At 39.4% G+C, this 23,826-nt stretch overlaps 1 protein-coding gene across 1 annotated transcript in view; it reads right to left on the bottom strand.

Annotated features, from left to right (window-relative positions):
- NUP160 (nucleoporin 160) overlaps positions 1 to 23,826 on the bottom strand; it is a 53,000-nt gene that overhangs the window by 23,953 nt on the left and 5,221 nt on the right. Inside the window, exons 3-19 of the mRNA XM_086677410.1 lie at positions 23,552 to 23,762; positions 23,018 to 23,240; positions 21,630 to 21,708; positions 20,674 to 20,788; positions 20,020 to 20,178; positions 14,017 to 14,094; positions 13,663 to 13,760; positions 11,979 to 12,063; positions 10,335 to 10,403; positions 6,759 to 6,842; positions 6,245 to 6,415; positions 5,385 to 5,484; positions 4,948 to 5,113; positions 3,862 to 3,989; positions 3,613 to 3,773; positions 907 to 1,040; positions 133 to 203 (exon numbers count right to left, since the gene is read on the bottom strand). Coding sequence (XP_086533536.1) covers positions 133 to 203; positions 907 to 1,040; positions 3,613 to 3,773; positions 3,862 to 3,989; positions 4,948 to 5,113; positions 5,385 to 5,484; positions 6,245 to 6,415; positions 6,759 to 6,842; positions 10,335 to 10,403; positions 11,979 to 12,063; positions 13,663 to 13,760; positions 14,017 to 14,094; positions 20,020 to 20,178; positions 20,674 to 20,788; positions 21,630 to 21,708; positions 23,018 to 23,240; positions 23,552 to 23,762 — 2,132 coding nt within the window. The remainder of the gene's footprint in view (positions 1 to 132; positions 204 to 906; positions 1,041 to 3,612; positions 3,774 to 3,861; positions 3,990 to 4,947; positions 5,114 to 5,384; positions 5,485 to 6,244; positions 6,416 to 6,758; positions 6,843 to 10,334; positions 10,404 to 11,978; positions 12,064 to 13,662; positions 13,761 to 14,016; positions 14,095 to 20,019; positions 20,179 to 20,673; positions 20,789 to 21,629; positions 21,709 to 23,017; positions 23,241 to 23,551; positions 23,763 to 23,826) is intronic.

The raw sequence follows: 23,826 nt of genomic DNA, 5'->3' as shown, positions 1-23,826 counted from the left end.
CCAGCTTATTAACCTCCCCAAATGAAAGCAGAGCTTACCTAATCTTTCTGCAGCAAAGGTGGCAAAGGACTTTAATGAATATGCAATAAAAGCCCAATTTAAAATCAAACGCATGCACAGACTAGTCCTTACCAAACTTATTTCCCGTTACAGCACCAGAGTCTGTTAGTTCCAGTACTGACAAGTGTTGGAGGTTGGACTCCCTGTGAGAACAAAGAGACAGTAGTTCTACAAAAACATTGCTTCAACAAGCTCTCCTACCAGGAACACTGTCAATTTGATTAGTAAGTTGCACATCAAAGTTCTACTGAAAGAACACTGCCAAACAGGATGGTTTATCTTATATTGAAAATGTAAATCTAGTAAGTAATAGATTTCCCTTTTTATTTTGGTTATTAAGGAAGCTCAGCCTACCTTTAATAACTGGTATGTTTTTGTGTGTGGTCCGACTTTCCCTGCGACCTCATCTAACTATTTTGCCCTCAGTAGGATTTATCTTTACGTTAAACACACACACACATGTAATAACTGTACACCCCAAACTAATGTAACATTGTGTGTCAATTATACTTCGATTTTAAATAAGCATTAAAAAAGTGGGTGTTTGTGAAAAGTCACCTATCTCGACAGTTTTTAAGACAAATTTTAGAAATGACATATATTTTCCACTTCCACTTCAGAATAAACATTTTTTCTTTTCAAAATGCTATACGTATAATAAATACATACTTGGTATTTTGATTCTTATAAGTTGTCTTCAACCTTTAGAAAATGAAGCATCTAAAGCTCTCTGAATTTTAAAGGCAAATCATGTTACTGCATTATGTTTACAATTTTTTGAAAATGATGAAAAAACTAATCAAACTTGCAATTTATTTTAAAAATAATTAGAATAATGAAACTCACAGTGTGTCAACTGGAACATCAGTTGCTAAGCACTGACTTCCCCACTTAATGAGATAATAACATAAGAGGAGAGGAGAGGTTCGGTGTAGTAGGTCTTGCTGGGCTTGAAAGAGCTGATCAGCTCCCAAGATCGCCTATACATGATGGGTGGGTGGGTGAGACGGGACACAGTGATTAGTGATGATAACTCTTAAGGGTCAGGTGGAGGTAAAATAAATAACAAAACACAGTTACAAAGGGCATACAAAAAAAAAGCAACATATGTACATAAATAAAGGCAACACACTCATTAAATTTTAGCATAGCAAAAATAGCTACCCAAATATTTAATAGTGCAAAAATGCTGATAGTGAAAGAGAAAACAACAAAAGTGTAACTTTCATTGAATGCGTGGGTTCAGAATTCAAGAACAGGAACAGGGATAGCTAGCCTTTCTTTATGCTATTAGCCTTGGGTAAAGACAATTATGAACATTAGAGGAAAATTTGGCAAAACCACCCAAAGCCTTAAAAATGTGCATAGCCTGGGGTGCCTGGGTGACTCAGTCAGTGGTTAAAAGGGTACGACTCTTGATTTTGGCTTAGGTCATGATCGCACGGTTTGTGAGATTGAGCTCCGCATCAGGCTCTGCATGGATGTGCAGTGTGGAGCCTGCTTGGGATTCTCTCTCTCCCTTTCTCTATGCCCCTCTGTTCCCTTTCTCTCGTGCTCTCTCTTAATATAAATAAATTAAAAAAAAAGGAAGGGGCATAGTGTGTGACCAATCAATTCTAGTTCTGAGAATTTATCTTAGAGATATAGTCAGAGGTGTACAAAAGTATTTAGGTAGGAGGGAAAAACTGGCAACAACCTGGCAGGCCACAGATGGGAATGGCTGAATAAATTAAAACTGTGTAGGGAACTTTAAAAAAATAATTTTGTAGAAGAATACTTAACGACATGTGAAAATGCAGATGAGGTGTGTAAAGTAGAAAACAATTAGATTCCAAAAATACCATGTAGCATATTCTAATTCTAGAAATAATGGAAACAAAACATTTGCATAGGAGAAAAAAGGATATACACTAAAATGTAAGTAAACAGCGGTTATCAGCTGGGTCAATTACAGAGGAATTTTAATTTCTTTTTGTTTACAGAGAGGCTTACATATAAAGGTTCTATAAAGAACATCCATTACTTCCGTATTTAGAAAAAAACAATGGTTATAATTAAACAAACAAAAAACCCCACTAAAAACCCTGAAGAAATGGAAGATTCTACAAAGATTGAGAAGAACTTAATAATGGCTGCCTTAAGTAATGGCCTCTCAGGAAAGGTTCCTGTTTCTCTTTGGTGGCTTAAACAAATCATCTTCCTAAATGTTTTTCCTTATTTTTACCCGAAATTCTACCATTATCACTATATTTGGGCTAATAAATTCTGGCTTAAAAAGTACAAACAGGGGGGCCGGGGTGGCTCAGTTGATTAAGTGTCCAACTCTTGGTTTAGGCTCAGGTCATGATCTCACAGTTTGTGAGACTGAGCTCTGAGTTGGGCTCCATGCCGACAGCGCGGAGCCTGCTTGGGATTCTCTCTCCCCCCCTCTCTCTGCCCCTCCCTCACTTGTGCTCTCTCTCAAAATAAATAAAACATTAAAAAAAAAAAAAAGTATGACTAGTTCTGAGAGCCCCAAACACCTTTCAGTTATTTACATATTAACATGAGATAACTAGACTGCTTCCTCAGGTCAGGTTCGTGTAAGATGACCACCTGAGAGACAAGTGGGACTTTTGCATGAGGGTGGAAAGGCAATCTCCAAACATGGAACTTTCAGTAGGGTGAGAGACAAGGACTATCGGACAAGAGTCTGGTGGCCTAAGAAGACTAGGATGGAAAAGGAAGCACAGAATAGAGTTGGGAGGACCTCAAAGACACTGCCATCTCAAAAACGTGCTTAGGCTAAATTCTGTACTGCAGAAAGAGAATTCTTTTTCTTCTTTTTCCTCTTTTCTCCACACTAAATGGTACCTTGCTACCACATGCAGAGTAGTTAGTAACAATATTAAATTTGGGGAAAGCCATCTGGGGAAATTTCCCCACTGTTATATATACAAAGGTTAATTATAAAATAATCTGCTTTATGTACTTAAAAAAATTTTTTTTAACGTTTATTTATTTTTGAGACAGAGAGAGACAGAGCATGAGCAGGGGAGGGTCAGAGAGAGAGGGAGACACAGAATCCGAAGCAGGCTCCAGGCTCTGAGCTGTCAGCACGGAGCCTGACGCGAGGCTTGAACCCATGAACCGCGAGATCATGACCTGAGCCGAAGTCGGACGCTTAACCGACTGAGCCACCCAGGCGCCCCTTTATGTACTTTTTAAAAAAAAGTTTATTTGTTTATGTATGTATGTATGTATTTACTTATTTATTTAAAGGTAATCTCTATACCCCAAATGGGACGGACTCGAACTGATGACCCCGAGGTCAAGAGTCACAGGCTCTTCTGACTGAACCATCCTGGCGCCCCACTTCATATACGTTCTTAATTTGTAATTTTAGATTATACTGTTTACTCATTCTTAATTCAACGAATATTTATAGAGCACCTACTACAGGTCAAACATAGGTGACAGAGCAGTGGACAAAGACAAAAGTCCGCGCTCATAGGGCTGACATTCTGCTCTGTGTGAGTAGATTTTACAAGTTTTCCTTCAAGCCATACTTACCGCATCGCCCAGCCTCAATAATAGGTGCTGTAAGATCAAAAGGTCTCGGCAGATGAGGAAGCGAGTGCTGGCAATTTTGCACACACCTCTGCACACAATATATCCTGCTGTGCTGCCACCATATAGCTGGGAAAGATTCATCCGAATATTCAAAGGCTGAGCTATGATTAAGAGGAAAAAAAAGGAAAAGTTAGAAGAAGTTAAATTGCTTTCTCTAAATCAGAGACATGTTTGCTTTTTGTCATTTACCTGGATTGAACCCCTTTTCCATTTCTACTTCTGTCTCGTAATCCATCTCCCGTAGAAGTAGCCCAATGGCATGGACTGGGTTCTTGATCTCTTGTAGCTTACTGCAAATATCCTCCATCACATTTTCTCTAGAAGGACAATTAGAAAACCATTACTACTGAGAATAGGTAATGCAGACTGTTTATGTTCCGTAAACTAAATGCTCTATGAAACAGGAAGACCAGCTACACAATAAAGAAATGGAGATGGGGCGCCTGGGTGGCGCAGTCGGTTAAGCGTCCGACTTCAGCCAGGTCACGATCTCGCGGTCCGGGAGTTCGAGCCCCGCGTCGGGCTCTGGGCTGATGGCTCAGAGCCTGGAGCCTGTTTCCGATTCTGTGTCTCCCTCTCTCTCTGCCCCTCCCCCGTTCATGCTCTGTCTCTCTCTGTCCCAAAAAATAAATAAATGTTGAAAAAAAAAATTAAAAAAAAAAAAAATACACATTTCTTTAAATTTCTCAAGGCAGGGGAGCCTGGGTGGCGCAGTCGGTTAAGCGTCCGACTTCAGCCAGGTCACGATCTCGCGGTCCGGGAGTTCGAGCCCCGCGTCGGGCTCTGGGCTGATGGCTCAGAGCCTGGAGCCTGTTTCCGATTCTGTGTCTCCCTCTCTCTCTGCCCCTCCCCCGTTCATGCTCTGTCTCTCTCTGTCCCAAAAATAAATAAACGTTGAAAAATGTATTAAAAAAAAAAAAAAAAAGAAATGGAGATAATCACTCTGGCATATAAGATACCTTTACTTCATATAGAGAATTTTTCCTCATTTTTTCAGAAATGACAGAAAATGAATGTGAGAAAATACTTTTCTGTTTTAGAATTCATAGCTTAGTTAGTAGTTTAACTGACCATAACTTATGAGTTAGCTTCCAGATCTGAATTCATATGTTAGATTTTGCTTAAAAGGGGAAACACCTATTTAGAACTATGACAGCTCACTTTATCCATAAGCCACTATTGTCCGTACTTGAATGTACATTAAAAACCTGACACTGGCACTAAAAATTGCTGAATTTTCATTAGGAAATGCACTTTACCCTAAATTCTCCTTACACATCAATAGTGATCAAATCTTCCAGAATCTGTTCTGCAGCCTTTTCTGGAGACTGTAGGTTGTAACAACTCATTTCCATCATTACTGACATGTCCATAGTTACTGACTCTCCAATCAGCCGAAGGCATTTTATAAGACACATGACGTCCCGAGCAACTTCCACATCTGTAAGAGAAAGTTAATATTCACGACTCAAGCCAATGAAGAGCTACTGATTAACATTATACTAAAATAAAATATTAATAATTAAATGCCAAGAATCTATCTGAAGTCTTAGAGATGCTTAGGTCTCTTCAGTTTTCCTTATAGCATCTATATTGTGGTAAACTGACCAGGAGAGGTCATAGTGGCAATCAATGTTTTTTGCATCCAGTTGAAACAAAGCACAGGGTTCATGTAGGAAGGGGCTAAATATGGTCACAGTAATTATTATTACCATCAGATATGGCTGCCTCATCCTCGGCCAAAAGGTCGTCATCAGGATGGAGATACAAATGATCCACTAAGGAGGAAGGCACAAGGAAAGACAGGTACCCCTGGAAATATAAATCTTCCAGTTATACTTTTTTTCAATTAATGTTTATAGGTGTAAAAAAAATTGAGACCAGATTCTTATCAGCAGAAAATACCAGACAAATCCAGGCTGAGGGACACTTTATAAAACAGGTATGGTCTTCCAAAAATATCAAGGTCATGAAAGACTAAGAAAGGTTGACAAAAGCCCTAGATTAAGCTAAATGAACATGACAACCAAACATATCCAAGATCTTGGATCAGACCCTACTCAAGAGGAAAAATTATGGGCACAATTGGTAGAATCAGAATGTAACTGTATGATACCATATCAATATCGAGTTACCTGATCTTTAAATTGTGCTGTGGTTACGTAAGGATACTCTGTTCTTAAGATACGTGGTAAAATATTTAAGGACAAAGGGGCATAATGTCTACAACTAACTCCCAAGTGGCCCAGGAAGAAAAAAACGTATAGAAGGAAGGAAAGCAAATGGCAGTTAACAAACGATGAATCTGGAAGAAGGGTATACAAAAGTTCTTTGTGCTATTCCTGTAGCTCTTTAAATGTGAAATCAATATATAATAAGATAAAGAAAATAAAATGCAAGAAAATTATAAATAATGCAGGAGACTATCTAAATACAAATGAACTAGAATTCTAAGAAAAAAAATACAAAGTCCTAAAAAGCTAACTACAACATACAACAGACTGATACTCTGAAAGATCCACTGAATCGTCTAAAGGATTAGACGATTAAGGATTAGCTTTAGCTCCCTTACTTTTTTCAGTAGGCACACCATGTTTGTGTGTGGATTCAAATGCAGGGCAAGAGGATGAGAGAGGGCTTCTTGGTACTGAAGACAACAGGCATAGAACTTGCACCAGAATTCCTGTTGTAAATTTCGAAATTCCTCCTGGGAAAATTCATACTCTGTTACACTTCCTTGGAGCTGGCAAAGAAGAAGACAAAAAAGAAACTGTTAATACCATTTGGGATCTTTCTCCTCCAAAACCTAACTGCCTAATATCATTTTACTAAATTATAACCAAATGAATATCCCTTAGGCCTTACATGCCATAGATTTTATATATATATATATATATATATATATATATATATATATATATACACATATATATATATACACACACGTATATATATAATTCTCTAATTAAAAGGTTTAAATATTTATACTTCCTACTAACAAGGTGCAGTGAACTATTTGAACAATTCCCCAGTACCAATCTACCCTATATCAAGAAATTATCATTTGTTCTCTACCCAAACCTCACCTCACTTTCAACAGCTAAAGTGACTTCTTTCTTCAGTTCACTCCAGGAAAGATCTAAATTCCTCTCAGTTCCTCGACAGAAAATCTAAAATTAAGAGAGACATTTTAGAGTATTATATATCATCCAAAACTGAATGAAAAAAACTTGTTTATTTTTATTTTTTTAATTTTTTTTAACATTTTTTATTTATTTTTGAGACAGAGCGAGACAGAGCATGAACGGGGGAGGGGCAGAGAGAGAGGGAGACACAGAATTGGAAGCAGGCTCCAGGCTCTGAGCCATCAGCCCAGAGCCCGACGCGGGGCTCGAACTCACGGACCGCGAGATCGTGACCTGAGCTGAAGTCGGCCGCTTAACCGACTGAGCCACCCAGGCGCCCCAAAAAACTTCAGTTTAGAAGGCACGGAGGCAATACGTAACTATACAATAGAAACTGAACATGCCTAAAATACCCATCTACTTCTAATGCTGTGCAAATAATTTCTATAAGTAAAATCATAGCAAGTTTAAAATCATTTCTTTTTAAAAAATTATTTGAAGAATATTTATTTATTTTTGAGAGGCAGAGAGAGAGAGAGAGCATGAGGGGATAGGGGCAGAGAGAGAGAGGGAGACAAAGAGTCCAAAGTAGGCTCCAGGCTCTGAGGTGTCAGCACAGAGCCCAATGTGGGGCTCGAACCCACGAACTGTGAGATCGTGACCTGAGCTGAAGTCAGATGCTTAACCAACTGAGCCACCCAGGCACCTCTGAAATCATTTCTATAGACCAGAACGAACTATAGATATCCATGAATCTGACAGAATTATAACAGGATACATTTGGATTACTAAAAAAAGCAAAAAGCCCTGGAAAGGCCATTGCTTAGCTGGAGGGAAGTTATAAAATGATGTTAAACACATACTCCCTGAGGCTGGTATAAAAGCAAGCCAGAGTAGTCATGTGGCTGGCCACTCTACTACGAATGACTCTCCTAAAGGAAAGCATTTAATAAATGTCTTTAGTGATTGTTTAATATCTCCGTGTGCAAGAGATACCATAAGAAATACACATTTAATTGTTGTTAACAAGGAAGAAGGCTGATGAGAGGAAAAGAAAAAACACCTTGGGGGCACCTGGATGGCTCAGTCAGTTAAGCGTTTGTTGACTTCGGCTCAAGTTATGATTTCATGGTTTGTGAGTTCCAGCCCTATGTTGGACTCTGTGCTGACAGCATGGAGCCTGCTTGGGATTCTCTCTCTGCCCCTCCTCTGCTGGAGTGCTCTCTCTCTAAATAAACTTTATCATTATTTTTAAATGTTTATTCATTTTTGTGAGAGAGAGTGCATGCACATGCAGGGGAGGGGTAAAGAGAGAGGGCAAGAGCAGATCCGAAGCAGGCTCTGTGCAGAGAGCAGTGAGCCCAAAGTGGAGCTAGAACTCACGAACTATAAGATCACGACCTGAGCCGAAGTCGACACTTGACCGACTGAGCCACCCTGGCGCCCCAATAAACCGATAAACTTAAACAAACAAATGAACCATCTTGGAGAGAGTGATCATGTCACACTGAAGTTCTATCAGAGAGAAAACAGAAAACATGTAATAGCCAGATATTTAAGAATGTATGTAACGGAAAGGTCAAGGGTCTATAAATGGTATCACCTGAGAGAAAGTTAAGGCACTGCGTGTACTTGGAGAAAGACAATACGGAAAGATTCTTGAAATATTTGAAAAGTTGCTTTCTAGAAGAGAAACATGTTCTATGAAGTTCCAAAAGAAAGAATTCACCAAAAGCATGGGGACTAAATTTGATCCAAATGGGAAGAAGTTTTAAATTATACAGCTCAGGAACAAGAACTCCACAAGAGCCAGTGAGAAACTTGTCACTGGAGGCAGAGACAATTAGAAGCTGAAAAGCTGTCTGTTAAAAGCCTCAGAAGGTGTTTCTTTGTGTGGAGGGTCAGGTTAGGAGATTCTAAGGGGTCTTTCAAGTCTATGAGTGATTATCATATTTAATTAATTTATTTTTAAAAGTTTCCTTAAATGTTTATTTTTGAGACAGAGAGCACATGAGCTGGGGAGGGGCAGAGAGAGAGAGAGAGAGAGAGACAGAGAGAGACAGAGAGAGACAGAGAGAGGGAGGGAGGGAGGGAGGGAGGGAGGGAGAGAGAGGGAGACAGAGGATCTGAAGTGGGCTCTGCACTGACAGTGGAGAGCCCGAGGTGGGGCCCAAATTCATGGCCTAAGCCAAAGTCAGGTGCTTAACTGACTGAGCCACTTAGGAACCCCTATTTATTTTTGAGAGAGAGAGAAAGAATGCACATGTGTGGGCACCAAGGGACAGAGAGGGAGGGAAAGAATCCCAAGCAGGTTCCTTGCTGTCAGCACATAGCCCGACTCGGGGCTCAATCCCATGAACCACGAGATCATGACTTGAGCCAAAACCAAGAATTGGACACAACCTACTGAGCCACCCAGGCACCCCAAGATTTTGTTTTTAAGTAATTTCCACACCCAATATGGGGCTCGAACTCACAATCCTGAGATAAAGAGTTGCATGCTCTACTGACTCAGTCAGGTGCCCCACGATTCTATTTCAAATCCACGAACTAACTGGCAATTTAAGGAAGCCTAAGTGACTTTATTTTTTTTTAATTAAAAAAATTTTTTTTAAATGTTTATTTATTATTTTGAGAGAGAGAGACAGAGAGAGACAGACAGACACATGGAGTGTGAGCAGGGGAGGGGCAGAGAGAGGGGGAGACACAGAATCCAAAGCAGGCTCTAGGCTCTGAGCTGTCAGCACAGAGCCTGACGTGGGGCTCGGACTCCCAGACAGCGAGATCATGACCTGAGCCAAAGTCAGATGCTGAACCAACTGAGCCACCCAGGCGCCCCTTTAATTTTGTTTTTAAAGTTTATTTATTTTGAGAGAGAGAGAGAGGGTGTGCAAGCAGGGGAGGGGTAGGGGGGGAGAAAATCCAAAGCACTGTTAGCTTGGAGCCCAATGCAGGGCTCGAACTCACAATCTGTGAGATCATGACCTGAGCCGAAAACGAAGAGTCAGATGTTTAACTGACTGAGCCACCCAGGTGCCCCTCTAAGTGACTTTAAGGTAAAGAATCTTTTTATAAAGCATTAAGTATCTCTTAAGCCATGTGACTTTGAAGATTCAATTTTCAGATTTTTCTTGAATCTGAACATGTCAGACCTCCATTGTATTAACAAAAAGGTAAATGTAGAGTACTATCAAAACTAACAAAGAAAACATTTTAAATTTCTTTCAAGTACAGAGATTATATGCAGTATAGTATGGGATCTTTTTACAATAGTGTAAGCACACATTTCTCTTTCAACTACTAGTATGCTTCAGTAGTCATTGGGAAAGTACCCACAATTCTACCTTCCTGTTGGGAGTCTTATTTAGTGGAAAAAAACATAAAAAAAAATTACACTGACATTTATAAACACATGCATATGTAACTGCAAAAATGTTTGTTTTGTGTATATAAAACAAAAGTTAATATTAATTATTAATTATACAATGACTATACAAGAGACAGTCTTAAATAAACATTAAATCTTTTCTTGCTGACCTGTAAAGCTTTACATAAAGCTGCATTTATGAATCGTCCTGGTGTAAATAGAGTCTGCAAATACATCTCCTGTTAGAACAGTAAAACAAAAATTAGTATCATCCTAAATAGGCAAAATTTGGAAAAATTTGAAGGAAGAATTAACCACATTAGCGCCAACACTTGAGTTTCCATTATAAAAACACGGCCCTTCTGTATTTGAGCAATACCAAGTACTAGAGCAGTTCTATATTTTCACATTAAGGAAGAGACTACAGTGTGTTTGAGCCAACTAGGCATACTATAAGGAAATCAGCGTGTTCCTCATGGAGTACTTTACTGGGTTCCACTGGAAAACATAGCATGTGAAATGCCAACCTTATATGGAAAGGCGAACACAGGTTTATTTGTGATACACACTGGTAAGAGAACAATTAAGCTAAACTGGTTTCTCCACCATCCATAAAGTAATCATCTTATGTCTCACATATAAAAGGAACCAATAGGCATTACATGTAAAAACAAACAAAACATGCAATAAACTGTCACTACTTGGAAGATGAAGTAGAGAGAAGAAAAACGGAAAGTCTTAAGTTGCCCAAATATTTTACCCAAATTTCACAATTCACATTTGCCAGGAAGTAGCAAATCTGACTAATCTTCACTCAAGTTTCCTTCCTTCTCCTGGGGTTCTGGGGGGTGACCCAGGGCCCATAATCTTCAACCTCATTTAACATAAAGGCATCAACTGATGCCTTTTTCTCTTCTTCTTAACCTGAGGATATCTCTGAAAAATAGGGAGACTGGCCTGTTTTGCTCTCTACGGAATTATCATCTTTTTAAAAAGAGATTTCATGCCCAGTGTGGAGCCCAATGCGGGGCTTGAACTCATGACCCTGAGATCAAGACCAAGGCTGAGATCAAGTGTTGGGACTCTCAACCCACTGAGCCACGCAGGCACCCCAATTGCATTTAAAGTTATTTTCCTCATAGCATATACTGTTACCAGAATTTATTTGATTTCTAGCTTCTATGCATGTACCAACATGGTTATAAACACTAGTGGACACCTAGTGTTTATGCCTACCCAGGATCCATTACCCTTCTTTTACTAACAAATCCCTACCTTCCTCTGGGGGAACCATTCCTCCTCTACCCATATTCCCCATACTCAACTGACTTCACCACCTCCACAAGAACAAGGTGCACGTTGGACATGTTTCTCATGCTAAGGCAGATTATTCTATTCTTTCTGATCAGAGTGACTGTGTCAGAAATCAGCACACTGCTCAAGCCAGGCCAATGAGAGTCTACTTCAGGACCAGGGACAGTGGTTCTCCCTCTCCTCTGGGGTCCATAGAATGCGTAGTTCACACAATGCATAGGCTCAGGGAGCCCGCCTGAGAATAAACTCAACAAGAAGGAAAACAAAATACAAAGGAGAAATCAAGCCCTGAAGGCATTGTGGCACTGTTCCAGCCTTGGGTGAAGCCAGGTAACTCTCCGCTTCTCAGCTGCACAAATATTTTCCTTTTAAGCTTAAGTCAGTTTGAGGTGGGTTTCTTTCACGTGCAGCTGAAAGAATTCGGACTAATACACCTGGTTCTTCTCAAACTAATGATCAGGGTAAATCATCCTCTTACATAAGACTTTAATGTTGCTTACTCTGGGGTCTTGATCATCTCTGATAATGATCTCTTCCTCTGGCAGAGAGTGCATAAAAACTGAATTCCATTGACCTGCAACATTACTATAGGGAAACAAAAAAGGCCATCAGTCTACATAAAAATGATGACTAAAAGCTGATGCTGTTGATCTACTGAAGATTTCAAAATAAATAAGTAAAATTTATTGTCAACAGTCTGGCTTTATAGAAGTGCTCTTACCAGTTTTTTTTTTTTTTTAAATGTTATTTCAATGTTTATTTTTGAGAGATAGAGAGACAGAGAGAGCACGAGCGGGGGAGGAGCAGAGAGAGAGGGAGACACAGAATCTGAAACAGGCTCCAGGCTCTGAGCCGTCAGCACAGAGCCCGACATGGGGCTCGAACTCACAAACCGTGAGATCATGACCTGAGCCGAAGCTGGACGCTCAACCGACTGAGCCACCCAGAAGCCCCTTAATTTTTTTTTTTTAATGTTTATTTTTGAGAGAATGTTATTTTAAAGTAATCTTTACACCTAACATGGGACTTGAACCTACAACCCCAAGATCAAGAGTCCCACGCTCCACTATGCCGGCCAAGTGTGCCCTTGCTCTTACCAGTTTTAACAGGCATCTTCCTGAAATGAACACTCTAACCACAAATCTACAAACAATAGCTAACTTTTATTTTGCATTTACTATTATTAGATATTATGCTAGGCACAGTTAAGGATATTATTCTTATAAGCCTTATGGTAATTTTGAAGGACGTATCACCCACATTTTGTAGATGGGAAAAGTAAGGCTTTGTCACAGCTAAATTTCACAAGTGGACTCATACTCTTATCTGATATGATTCTTTGCTTATCACCACTTTGTTTGAATGCCATCTATAAGGAGTACGCTCATATTATCTGAGATGTGGCTCAACCATCTGGGGCAACTATCCCTATAGTTCTAGTCTAGAGTATAGGACTGATTATGAGGGATCCCTAAAGTTCAATTAGTTTAGTTCCAAAGACATTAAGCTATATTCCAGGGAATCCTGCACAGGGTGTTTCAGGAGTATATAAGTGTCTAATTAAGAAATTTTTTTCAAATGTGTTTTGTAGCTATTAAAACATTTAAAACTATTATGTACATTAAAATATTAGAGACCAAATATATCTAATATTAGAGATAACCAACAATAACATTAAATTGTGTTATAATTTTATTCTCACAAAATACTAGTTTTATATATTGGAGTTCATTATCTTTTGAAAAAAAGGGTTTCCTGTTTAAAACAAAAAAGTTTGAAGAGCACTATACTTGTGCAATCAATTTCTCTTATGATGAGAAAATTGAGAACCCTAAGGGGCTGCAGTATCTTTTGGAAGTTGTGGGTATTGGAAATAGTCTGCTCAGAAGCAGAGTAAACTCCCAAATTAGAAGTATTTTAGATAGGTGCTATTGCTCCCAAGAAATATGGTATTTCATCTCATTCCAACCCTAAGAATCCTTCATTTTGTTCTAAAACCAAAAGGTAGGAAACATCACAAAATGTAAAAGGAGGAATTTTGGAAAATAGTTAACAGTAGGCAAACCCAGGACTGAATCCTTTAAATGCAAACACTTGACTTCGGTTCTACATAACAAGCTCTCTTGCTTTCTTAGAATGGAACCCCTAGGGGTGAGGCAAGACGACAGAGGAAGTGATCCATACTGCTCAAAGGTGATGTATCTCACAACAGTTTGGTTCTCAGCATCATGCCACAGGGCCCAGATATCCGTAGAGGTTAAGGCAAAGTCAATCAGTGTCTCCTAGGAGGAAATGTGGGGGAAAGGGGTTAAAATATGAAAGAGGAATAGCTTACAGCAACTTAAATTTGTATTAATAGGAGGTCAAAAGCATAAAAACAGAAGATAGTACCACACGAACTTGGTAAAACTCAAATGAAATTTGGTCTGCATCTATCAGTAAATATTTCATTTTAAGATTTCCGTCCCTTTACAACATAGTTAAGTCAGCCAATTCTTTCTTATACTTGAGTGATATGCAAAGGATGATCCAACCTACCTGAGAAGTGAAAACGGACGAAATGTGATCTAGACTATAGCGGTTATTCTCAGTGCTCACCAGTTGGAAAATGCAGAACTGTTAAAACACAAGTTAATAATTCATAACTTGAAAAAATCAACGTGCTACTTTTCTAACAGTTATGAGCATTCAGAAACCAATTATTTTTTTAATTAAAAAAATTTTTTTACATTTGTTTATTTTTGAAAAACAGAGAGAGAGAGCAGAAGTGGGGGAGTGGCAGAAAAAGAGGGAGACACAGAATCCGAAGCAGGCTCCAGGCTCTGAGCCATCAGCAAAGAGCCTGATGCAGGGCTTGAACTTGCGAACCGTGAGATCATGACCTGAGCTGAAGTCGGACGCTCGACTGACTGAGCCACCCAGGCACCCCAATTAAAAAAATGTTTTAAGTAGGCTCCATGCCCTGCATGGCAAGAGCTCCATGCAGGGCTTGAACTCATAACCTTGAGATCAAGACCTGAGCCGAGGGGCGCCTGGGTAGCTCAGCAGGTTGAGTGTCTGGCTTTGGTTCAGGCCATGATCTCATAGTTCATGGGTTCGAGCCCAGAGTCTGGAGCCTGCTTCAGATTTTGTGGCTCCCTGTCTCTTTGCCCCTCCCCTGCTCGTGCTTTGTCTCTCTCTCTCTCTCAAAAATAAACATTAAAAAAAAAAAAAAAAAAAAAAAAGAGACCTGAGCCAAGATTAGGAATCAGATGTTGGATACTTAACCGAGTGAACCACCCAGGTGCCCCTAGAAACCAATTTTTATAAAGGTGTGGTAAAATACACATAACATTTGTCATTGTAACCCCCCCCTTATTTTATTTTATTTTTTTACCATCTTAACCATTTTTAAGAGCACAGTTCAGTAGTATTAAATACATTCACATTATTGTGCAACCTATATCCAGATCTTTTCTCATCTTGTAAAACTGAAACTATACTCATTAAATAGCTCCACACTCCTTTCTCCCTCCAGACCCTTCCACCCACCATTCCACTTTCTGTCTCTATGAACTTGACTGCTCTAGGCACTTTATATAAGTAGAATATTAACAGTATTTTCTTTTTGTGACTTCACCTGGCATAACATCCTCAAGGTTTATCCATGTTGTAGCATGTGTCAGAATTTCCTTCCTTGAGGCTGAATAATATCCCATTTTATGTATATGCCATTTTTGTTTATTCATTCATCTGTCAAGGAACACTTGGGCTGCTTCTACCTTTTGGCTACTGTAGATAGTATGATGACTATGGGCATACAAATTTTTTTTTTTTTGGACTGTCTACAAGAAAACACTATCTTTTAAATAAGAAAGCACATGCACATGTGAGCACAAGCAGGGGAGGAACAGAGGGAGAGAGAGAGAATTATAAGTGTGGAGCACAATGTGGGGCTCAATCTCATGACCAACCATGAGATCATGACCTATGCTGAAATCAAGAGTCGGCGCTTAAACGACTAAGCCACCCAGGTGTCCCCAAATGTCTTTGAGACCTTGCTTTGAATCCTTTGGGGTATATACCCAGAAGTGGAATGGCTGGATCATAGATAGGGTAATGCTACAATTAGCTTTTTAAGGAACTGCCATACTGTTTCCCACAGTGGCTGCAACATTTTACTTTCCATCACCAGTGCACAAGGGTTCCAATTTCTCCATATCCTTGTCAACACTGCTATTTTCTGTTTTTTTGGGGAGGATAATAGCCATCCCACGGGTGTGAGGTGGTATCTCATTGTGGTCAGAAGCCTGTTTTAAGTTTATATTTTTACCAAAGTGCCAGAGATAATTTAAAACATATGCACAATACAAATCAACACTAGTTAACTTTTACTAAAAACAAAACTCTATAAAATAATTCAAGTGTAGTATTTAACTCTATTGCCAAAACAAAAAATTTCAAACTCAAAAATGATACTTTATGGATATTTTAAGTAATTTTTTTGGAAAAAGAAAATTCACTGTAAACTGGTAAGAGTGACAATGGTTCTCTCTTTATAACACAGAAGTTACTAAAGGGTAGTACTAAAAGAAAAATATACAGGGGCGCCTGGAGGGCTCAGTCGGTTGAGCGTCCGACTTCAGCTCAGGTCATGATCTCAGTCTGTGAGTTTGAGTCCTGCATCGGGCTCCGTGCTGACAGCTCAGAGCCTGGAGCCTGTTTCAGATTCTGTGTCTCCCTTTCTCTCTGACCCTCCCCCGTTCATGCTCTGTCTCTCTGTCTCAAAAATAAATAAACGTTAATAAAAAAAATTAAAAAAAAAAAAAAAGAAAAATATACAGAGAGTCCCTTCTGAGAAAAAGTAGGAGTGTATGAAATACAAAAGATATATGCAGTGTTCATATTCATCCTAGTCTAGAGCTGTATTTTACAAGTTGCAGATCTCAACCTGTTAGTGGAATATAAATCAATTTAGCAGGTCTCAACCAGCATTCAAACAACAAGAACAACAACAAAGTATCAAAGTTCATCAGTTCATCACTCATAGTAAAGGTAAACATGTTTCATATATTTTTTTTTTTGTTACATGTCCATCACCACAATATGTGTATAGTAGATAGCAAAACAAGGTATTTCTTGTTGGAAAAATGCTGGCCAAGCATATAGTGCTTCTCAAATTACCTGTGGTAAAGGGCTAGTTTTTTGTTTTATTTAATTTCCAACCTGTTGCAGATTGATACTTTATTTATAACATACAGGAATCTTGAATGTGGACGTCTGTAGCAATGTCAAACCACTATAAAAGTATCTGAAAGTTCACTCTCATGTTCTGTAGCTATCTTACTGCAAACTGGTAAACAAGAATTTGTGGCCCAGGACCAGTCTGTGGACCACACACCACAGTCTACAGGACTTCTGTTTGAGAGTTGTATTGTATTAAGGTCTTAGATGGAATACAGATGGCAGCTTGTATGATCAATGAGAACAAGATCCTGGAAATAACCGAAGTAATACACTTACTAAAGAATTAGAATCCAAAGAACCAAAGGAAACACCAGAAACAAATGAATAGGAATGGATATAAATATTAGAGACAAAGGAAAAATAAATTTCAACTGTGCCTATTAGAGGAAAATACAGGCTGAAGAGCAGGATTTGTGTAGGGGGAAAAAAAGTCTACAAGTTGACCACAACATGAGTAGGTCTAACTGGCAAAAAGGTTTATCTGATTTTAGGCTTCATTAATAGAACCATAATGCTCAAAACAAAGGAGATAACAGCTCTGCTCAATTTCACACCACTCCTACACTCAATTTTGAGTCTTTTAGAGGAGTGCTTCTCAAAATGTAGACCATAGACTGTTTCAGGGGATCAGTGAGGCCGAAACTCTTTTCATAAGAATACATTATCTGCAATATCTGTGTTGATATTTTTGCATTGATGATGCACAAGCCTAAATAAGAGGGTAAAATTACTGGTGCCTTATAATTAATCAAGGCAATGGCAGCAAACTGAACACCCTTGCATGAGAAAAACACTCAGTACTAGGAATAGAAAGGAACTTCCTCAACATGATAAAAGGCATTTATGAAAAATTCACAGCTAATGTCATACTCAGTGGTGAAACACTGAAAGCTTTCTCCCTTCAACCAGGAACAAGACAAAGATGCCAGCTCTTCCCACTTCTATTCAATATTGTACTGGAAGATCTATCCAGGGCAATTAAAAAAAAAAAAAAAGGCATTCAGTTGATTCAATTGGAAAGGAAGTAATAAAACTATCTTTATTTGCAGATGAGGTTATCTTGTATACAGGAAGTTCTAAGGACTCCACTATAACCCTATTAGGACTAATAAAATAATTCAGCAGGGTTGCATGATACAAGACCAATGATACAAAAATCAACTGTATTTCTATAAACATTCACTGAGTAATCTCAAAATAAAATTAAGAAAATAATTTCATTTCAATAATTTCATTTCCACTAGCATTAAAACGAATAAATACCCAGGAATAAACTGGTCAAAAGAACTGCAAAACTTCTACTCTGAAAACTATAAAACATTGTAAAAAGAAATTAAAGATGTAAATATATGGGAAAACATTCCATGTTTATGGACCAAAAGACTTAATATTGCAAAGATGGCAATATTTTCCAGCATCATCTACAGAACCAACATAATCTCTATCAGAATCTATCAAATAATAATAATAAACATATTTTGGTCTCTGCCACTGGGTGCTGGCACTAAGCTAAAACCCTTGTAATTTCCTGAATGATGAAGATGATAGGAGCATCTTATACAGAGCTCTAGAATCCCTTGGAATTTCCTGGGTGATAAATGCCTTTTATTTTTTCAAGTAGGCTCTACAACCAGCATGGGGATCGAACTCACCCTGAGATCAAGAGTCTCTACTTACTCGTGCTCTACTTACTGAGCCAGCCAGGCGCCCCAGAAACACCTTTTGTTCTAATGAGATGACTCCTAGATAGCTTCAAGGATTAGGGCTGGTCACCAGAAAGACCAAGCCATGATTAGAAGCTTAAACTTTCAGCCCCAACCCCCATTCTCTGGGGTGGGGAGAGGCTGGAAATCTAGTAATAATGGATTATGCCTACATCATGATGCCTCCATAAAAATCCCTAAAATAAAAATCCCTAAAGTATGGTATAAGGAGAGCTTCCAGATTGGTGAACACATCCATGTGCCAGGAGGGTGGCAAACTCCTACACCACAGGGCAGAGGCCTCTGAACTCAGGATCCTTCTGGACCTCACCCAACATACCTCTTCATCTAGTTGTTCATCTGTATCCTTTGTCATATAGTAAACTGGCAAATGTAAGTTACTGTTTCCTGGAGTTCTGTGGACTACTGGAGGAAACTGAGACCGAGGTCAGGGTCACACGATGGATGAATCAAGAGCCCAAGGAGGTAAAAAGAGTATCCACATTTGGCTTAGAGTGTAGGTGCATGAGCAGAGTGTGAAGGCTTCCACACATATGGAAGGCCTGGTATAGGGTGGAAGCTCAAGCAGAACAAGGAGGGTGTTCACATAGAGTAGCAGTCTGTATTGGTGATTAAAGCCCAAGCAGGGAAGGAGGGTGACCACTGAATAGGAGTGGCAGAGTATCAGCTCAAAAGGCATGAACAAGGCATCCATATGGAGGGGCAACCTGTAGTTGGGCATCAGAGCCCAACAAGGGTGAAGAGGCACCCGGATGGGCACCTCCAGCACAGTGAGGACAGACCCTACCTCAGTGAAACGTTATCCGGATTAAATGGATAACATGCATAAAGCGTGTGAGCCCAGAGTAAGCACTGTCCAAGTATTTGCTATTAATGTACATAAGGGGCCCAGCATGATGGCAAACCCAGAATATCCAACGAATGGTTGTTTATTACAGGATTACCATTATATGACATCCTAAATACCTCATCTACATACAACAGCTAGTGTTTGGAAGACGAGCAAAATTATTTCTAAAAATTAACTTCCCTCCAACCACTTTGTAACACCTGCATCCCTTTCATAACTTCATTTTTTCACCCAGATGTCCAAACTGGCTCTTTCTTTTTTTTTTTTTTAATTTTTTTTTTTTTCAACGTTTATTTATTTTTGGGACAGAGAGAGACAGAGCATGAACGGGGGAGGGGCAGAGAGAGAGGGAGACACAGAATTGGAAACAGGCTCCAGGCTCTGAGCCATCAGCCCAGAGCCTGACGCGGGGCTCGAACTCACGGACCGCGAGATCGTGACCTGGCTGAAGTTGGACGCTTAACCGACTGTGCCACCCAGGCGCCCCAAAACTGGCTCTTTCTTATTTAGCTTTGGTTAACTTTTCCTTTCACGTTCCTTTGAACTCTCTACTCCCTTTCACCACGACTTCACGATTTTTTTGATTCACACATTAGCACAAAACCCATCATCTCCACAGAAACAACACATGAAACACCTAGGTTGGTGGGAAGAGCTTAAATAGACTCAAATGTATCTCCCGCTACTTGCCCACATCAGTACATACAGTGTAGCTTGATACAGGTCTTATTTGTTTCATACCTGTCCGCGTTTTGGTGAATGCATGAACAGCCCTAGGTAGAGTCCCATGGAAGGGGAATAAGCAAGCCGTAACTTATGTCCAGTTCCAATACTGAGCTGAAAGTCTTTACTCACAGGAACATACTCCAGCATGTCGGCCACCATCAGGCACATTTGGTCCTGCTCAAGATAAGCCAACAAGTAGTATCCAAGAATATCCAAGTCAGGAAAAACAAACTTCTTCCCCTTTGAAAGGATGTGCACTCATCACAGCTAGCACTCCTCTTTTATCTGCTAAGGGACACTAAAGATTTTTTTTTAAAGTCTGAGATGAAAATGTCTCTTAAGTCTGATAAATAAGATCATCTAACTGTTTTGCTTATGAATCCTGAAAACTGTTTTATCAACTTGCATTTACAAAACACATTCATTCCTCTTAAGTGAACATTATTCTCTGTACTATCTTAATTCTGTAGGATTCATAATTTAAAAATATATAAAAAGGGGAGAAATGTATGAAAAAGCTAAATGAAACTGTCTGAATGTAGAAATGGCCTGCAATTTCCAAACTTCAGTGATCTTAATAATCTTTGACAGAAACAGCAAGATTGACTTCAATTGTCTTACAATTCGCAATGCTATTTTAACTTAAGTAACTATAAATGTAGCATTTACCTTATAAGACCACATTCGTAGTTTATGATCCTGGCAAAGAGCAAAGATGAAGGCATCGTGCTCGACACAATGAACAGCAAGAGCAAGGGGACGATCTGAAGGCCCCTGGTCACCTCTAAAAACATAAAGCCCAATTTTAGGCTCGTAGTATTCTAACTATCAGGTTATTAGAACTTGTTTTTAAAAACTTTTTTAACATTTATTTATTATGAGCATGAGCAGAGGAGGGGCCGAGAGATGGAGAGACACAGAATCCAAAGCAGGCTGCAGGCTTTGAGCTGTCAGCACAGAGCCCGACGCAGAGCTCGAACACACAAACCGCGAGATCATGACCTGAGCCGAAGTCGGATGCTTAACCGACTGAGCCACCCAGGCACCCCAAGATTAGAACTTGTAATTAAACAGATAAAAGAAAGTTATAAATGTACCATTTTGTTTAAGATTTTAAGTATTTCCTACATCCAACATGGGGCATGAACTCGCAACCCCAAGATCAAGAACTGCATGATCTACCGATTAAGCCAGCCAGGTGCCCCTATAAATGTACACTCTTAGTCAACACAAGGAACCAAGAGTTTACATGCTGGTATCAGAGAACTATATTTTCTACTTGGTCTATAACCAATCACTATGATATACTTTAAAGGGCTCTACATAAGAAAGGAATAGAGTTTTAATCATCAGAAACTTCCTACTTCTAATTTTACACAAAATTAGCGAGTCAGGGCAGAGCACTGAGTTGAATATCATGAGAAAATATAGAAAAAATCAGTTTCTGCTATCAAGATGTCTGAGGTGTGGCTCTCCTCAGATGGACTGTGATATTTTGCAGACTCTTCTCCTTTCCAGTATAATGCTTATCTGCCTTAGAATAAGACTAGAATCACTAATAGTTCCTGACCAGTGCAAAAATGAAATTCTTGGGCCCTTTGGTTTGCCCACCAGACACCACTTACCTGATAGCTGTTGGCATCCAGCCTATAAGCAGTCTCTGCATTACTGAACTCTGTTTTAGTTCCACAACTGACACCATCCCTACGAGATTGAAAACAGACCAGTGACATCCAAGGCACCTCTTGATCAGACTCAGAGAAACTCAAAAACAAGGATCCATCCAATCATGAACAAGGTCCTTATAACAGGTGACAGGCTTCTCCATTTCCATACTGAATAAGAGGGCTTTAGGATGTACCTTTCCACATACATCACACTTAAAATATCTTGAATCATTATTGCATTAATAAAAATAGCACTAACATATTGCTAGGGAAAATTTTTGCCGAACAGTTACAAATAGTAACCTGACTGCTGCTCAGAACAGTCATTCTTCCCAAAAGAATCATTGGGTTCATGTGTCAGGCACAGTTCTAGGTGCTGAAGATGTGGCAGTAAACAAAACATTAAAAAAAAAACACCTGTCCTCATAAAACTTACATTCCACTGGGAGAAGGGCAGAAGCCGAGACAGCTCACAAACTAAGCAGAATGGTAATAAGTGAAAACAGAAAGCATACAGTGAATGCTGTGTGTGTATGTGCAATTTGGAAAAGGGTGGTCAGGGAAGGCCTCACACACTGAGGGAACATTGAGTGAAGACCTTGAGGAGTTAAGGGAATGAGCCAAGCTGGCAGCTGGAGAAAGACTGTCTCAGGCAAAAACCCTGATGTAAGAGTATGCCCGGTATGTTCAAGGAATTGCAATTGTGAGAAGCATGAGGCTGGTGTAGAGAAGGCGAAGGGGAAAAAAGAGGTCCCTGAAAGCCAATGTAAGGACTCTGGGTTTATTCAGAATGATATGAAGAACAAACCCTCACTTGAGGGCTTTGAGCAATGGAGTGACATGACTCTACTTAGATTTAAGTGTATCTCAGAAGTTTCTGTAGAGGGGTAAGAACAGATCTGAGGGATATTTAGGAAGATAATGCAATAATCCAGGCAGGAGACAGTGGTGACTTGGAGCAGGTTATCAGCAGCCGAACTTCCTTGTGTCAATTAACTTATTTTAGTTATAGCACCTCAACCTGAAGGTAGATAACTAGTCAACTCATCTCTACTACAGGCCTTAGACTAGGCTGTCTCAGTTATGTCTTCCCACATTCCGAAAAGCTTTACAATTCCTCATCTGCTGTATAAAATCTTACCTTCTCAGAAAACAAACAAAACAAAACAAAACAAAAAACAGTAAAAGCACTAGAGACTCCTTTGGCAAGCAACACTGAATGATCAATTTCAGGGGGAGTAGAGGAGCAATTCCTGCCCTGGATGATGGGTATGGTCTTCTAAGGTCTGTTTTACTGCCAACATTCCTTGCTTAAAGTTAAATCCAAGTTCAGCTCCCACTCTTACCAGGTATGTCATAAGACGGTAGTTTAAGAACAAAGATTCCCCCAGAAGCAGACGGAAGAGCAAACAGAGCCTCCCCATCACTGCCAAGCCAAGCTGCCGAGGAGGTAGAATTAGGGGAGAGTCCAGGTACTGCTGGAATTAATTGAGAGTTGCAAGGATCCCTGAAATCAACTTTTCCAACGTCAGTAAATATTGACTGCATCTGACTTTCAATTACCAACTCCTGTGGAGTAATTAAAAAGAAAAATCTGTTAAATCAAAATAAACTGAATTTTGCTCAGTTCCTTCCAATGGCTACAAAAGTTTTAAAAGAAACAATTGAGCCTGGAAACAAAGCTGTTCTTTTTCATCAAGATTATTTCAACTTAAAAATGTGTCTAATCATTTTAAATTGTAACTATCAAAAGTATGCTTGGTAAGAGCTACCAAGAAATCCAATTTTCCTTCAATTTCTAAAGGATATTGCTCCAGCATTAGATGTGTGACAACCAGCGTAACTTGGGAAATAAAGGATATTACTCTTAACCAACTTACGCTCCTATACATCCGGGAAGGGTGTGGTAAAAGTAATCTGTGCACTGTCTGATTGGTCAAGATCAAGATTATCACATGATTCTGAGTCTCAGAGACGTGAACCCCTCCAGGTAAGAGGCTGCAATTTTGGAATTTGAGGCGAACTGCATTATTCAACAGATTTACGTCCAGTGACTCTTCCACCAGCTCCAATGTATCTCCAGAGGTCTTCCTATTAAAAAAGAGACATTTGTTTAAACAGTTTATGCTTTCCTAACTGACTGTTGTCTTGAAAT

Source organism: Puma concolor, chromosome D1, assembly GCF_028749965.1.
Source record: "Puma concolor isolate L17-30 chromosome D1, mPumCon1.1.hap2, whole genome shotgun sequence".
NCBI lineage: Eukaryota > Metazoa > Chordata > Mammalia > Carnivora > Felidae > Puma > Puma concolor.
The sequence above is the reverse complement of the archived record's forward strand: the minus strand, read 5'-3'. Positions and strand labels throughout refer to the sequence as shown.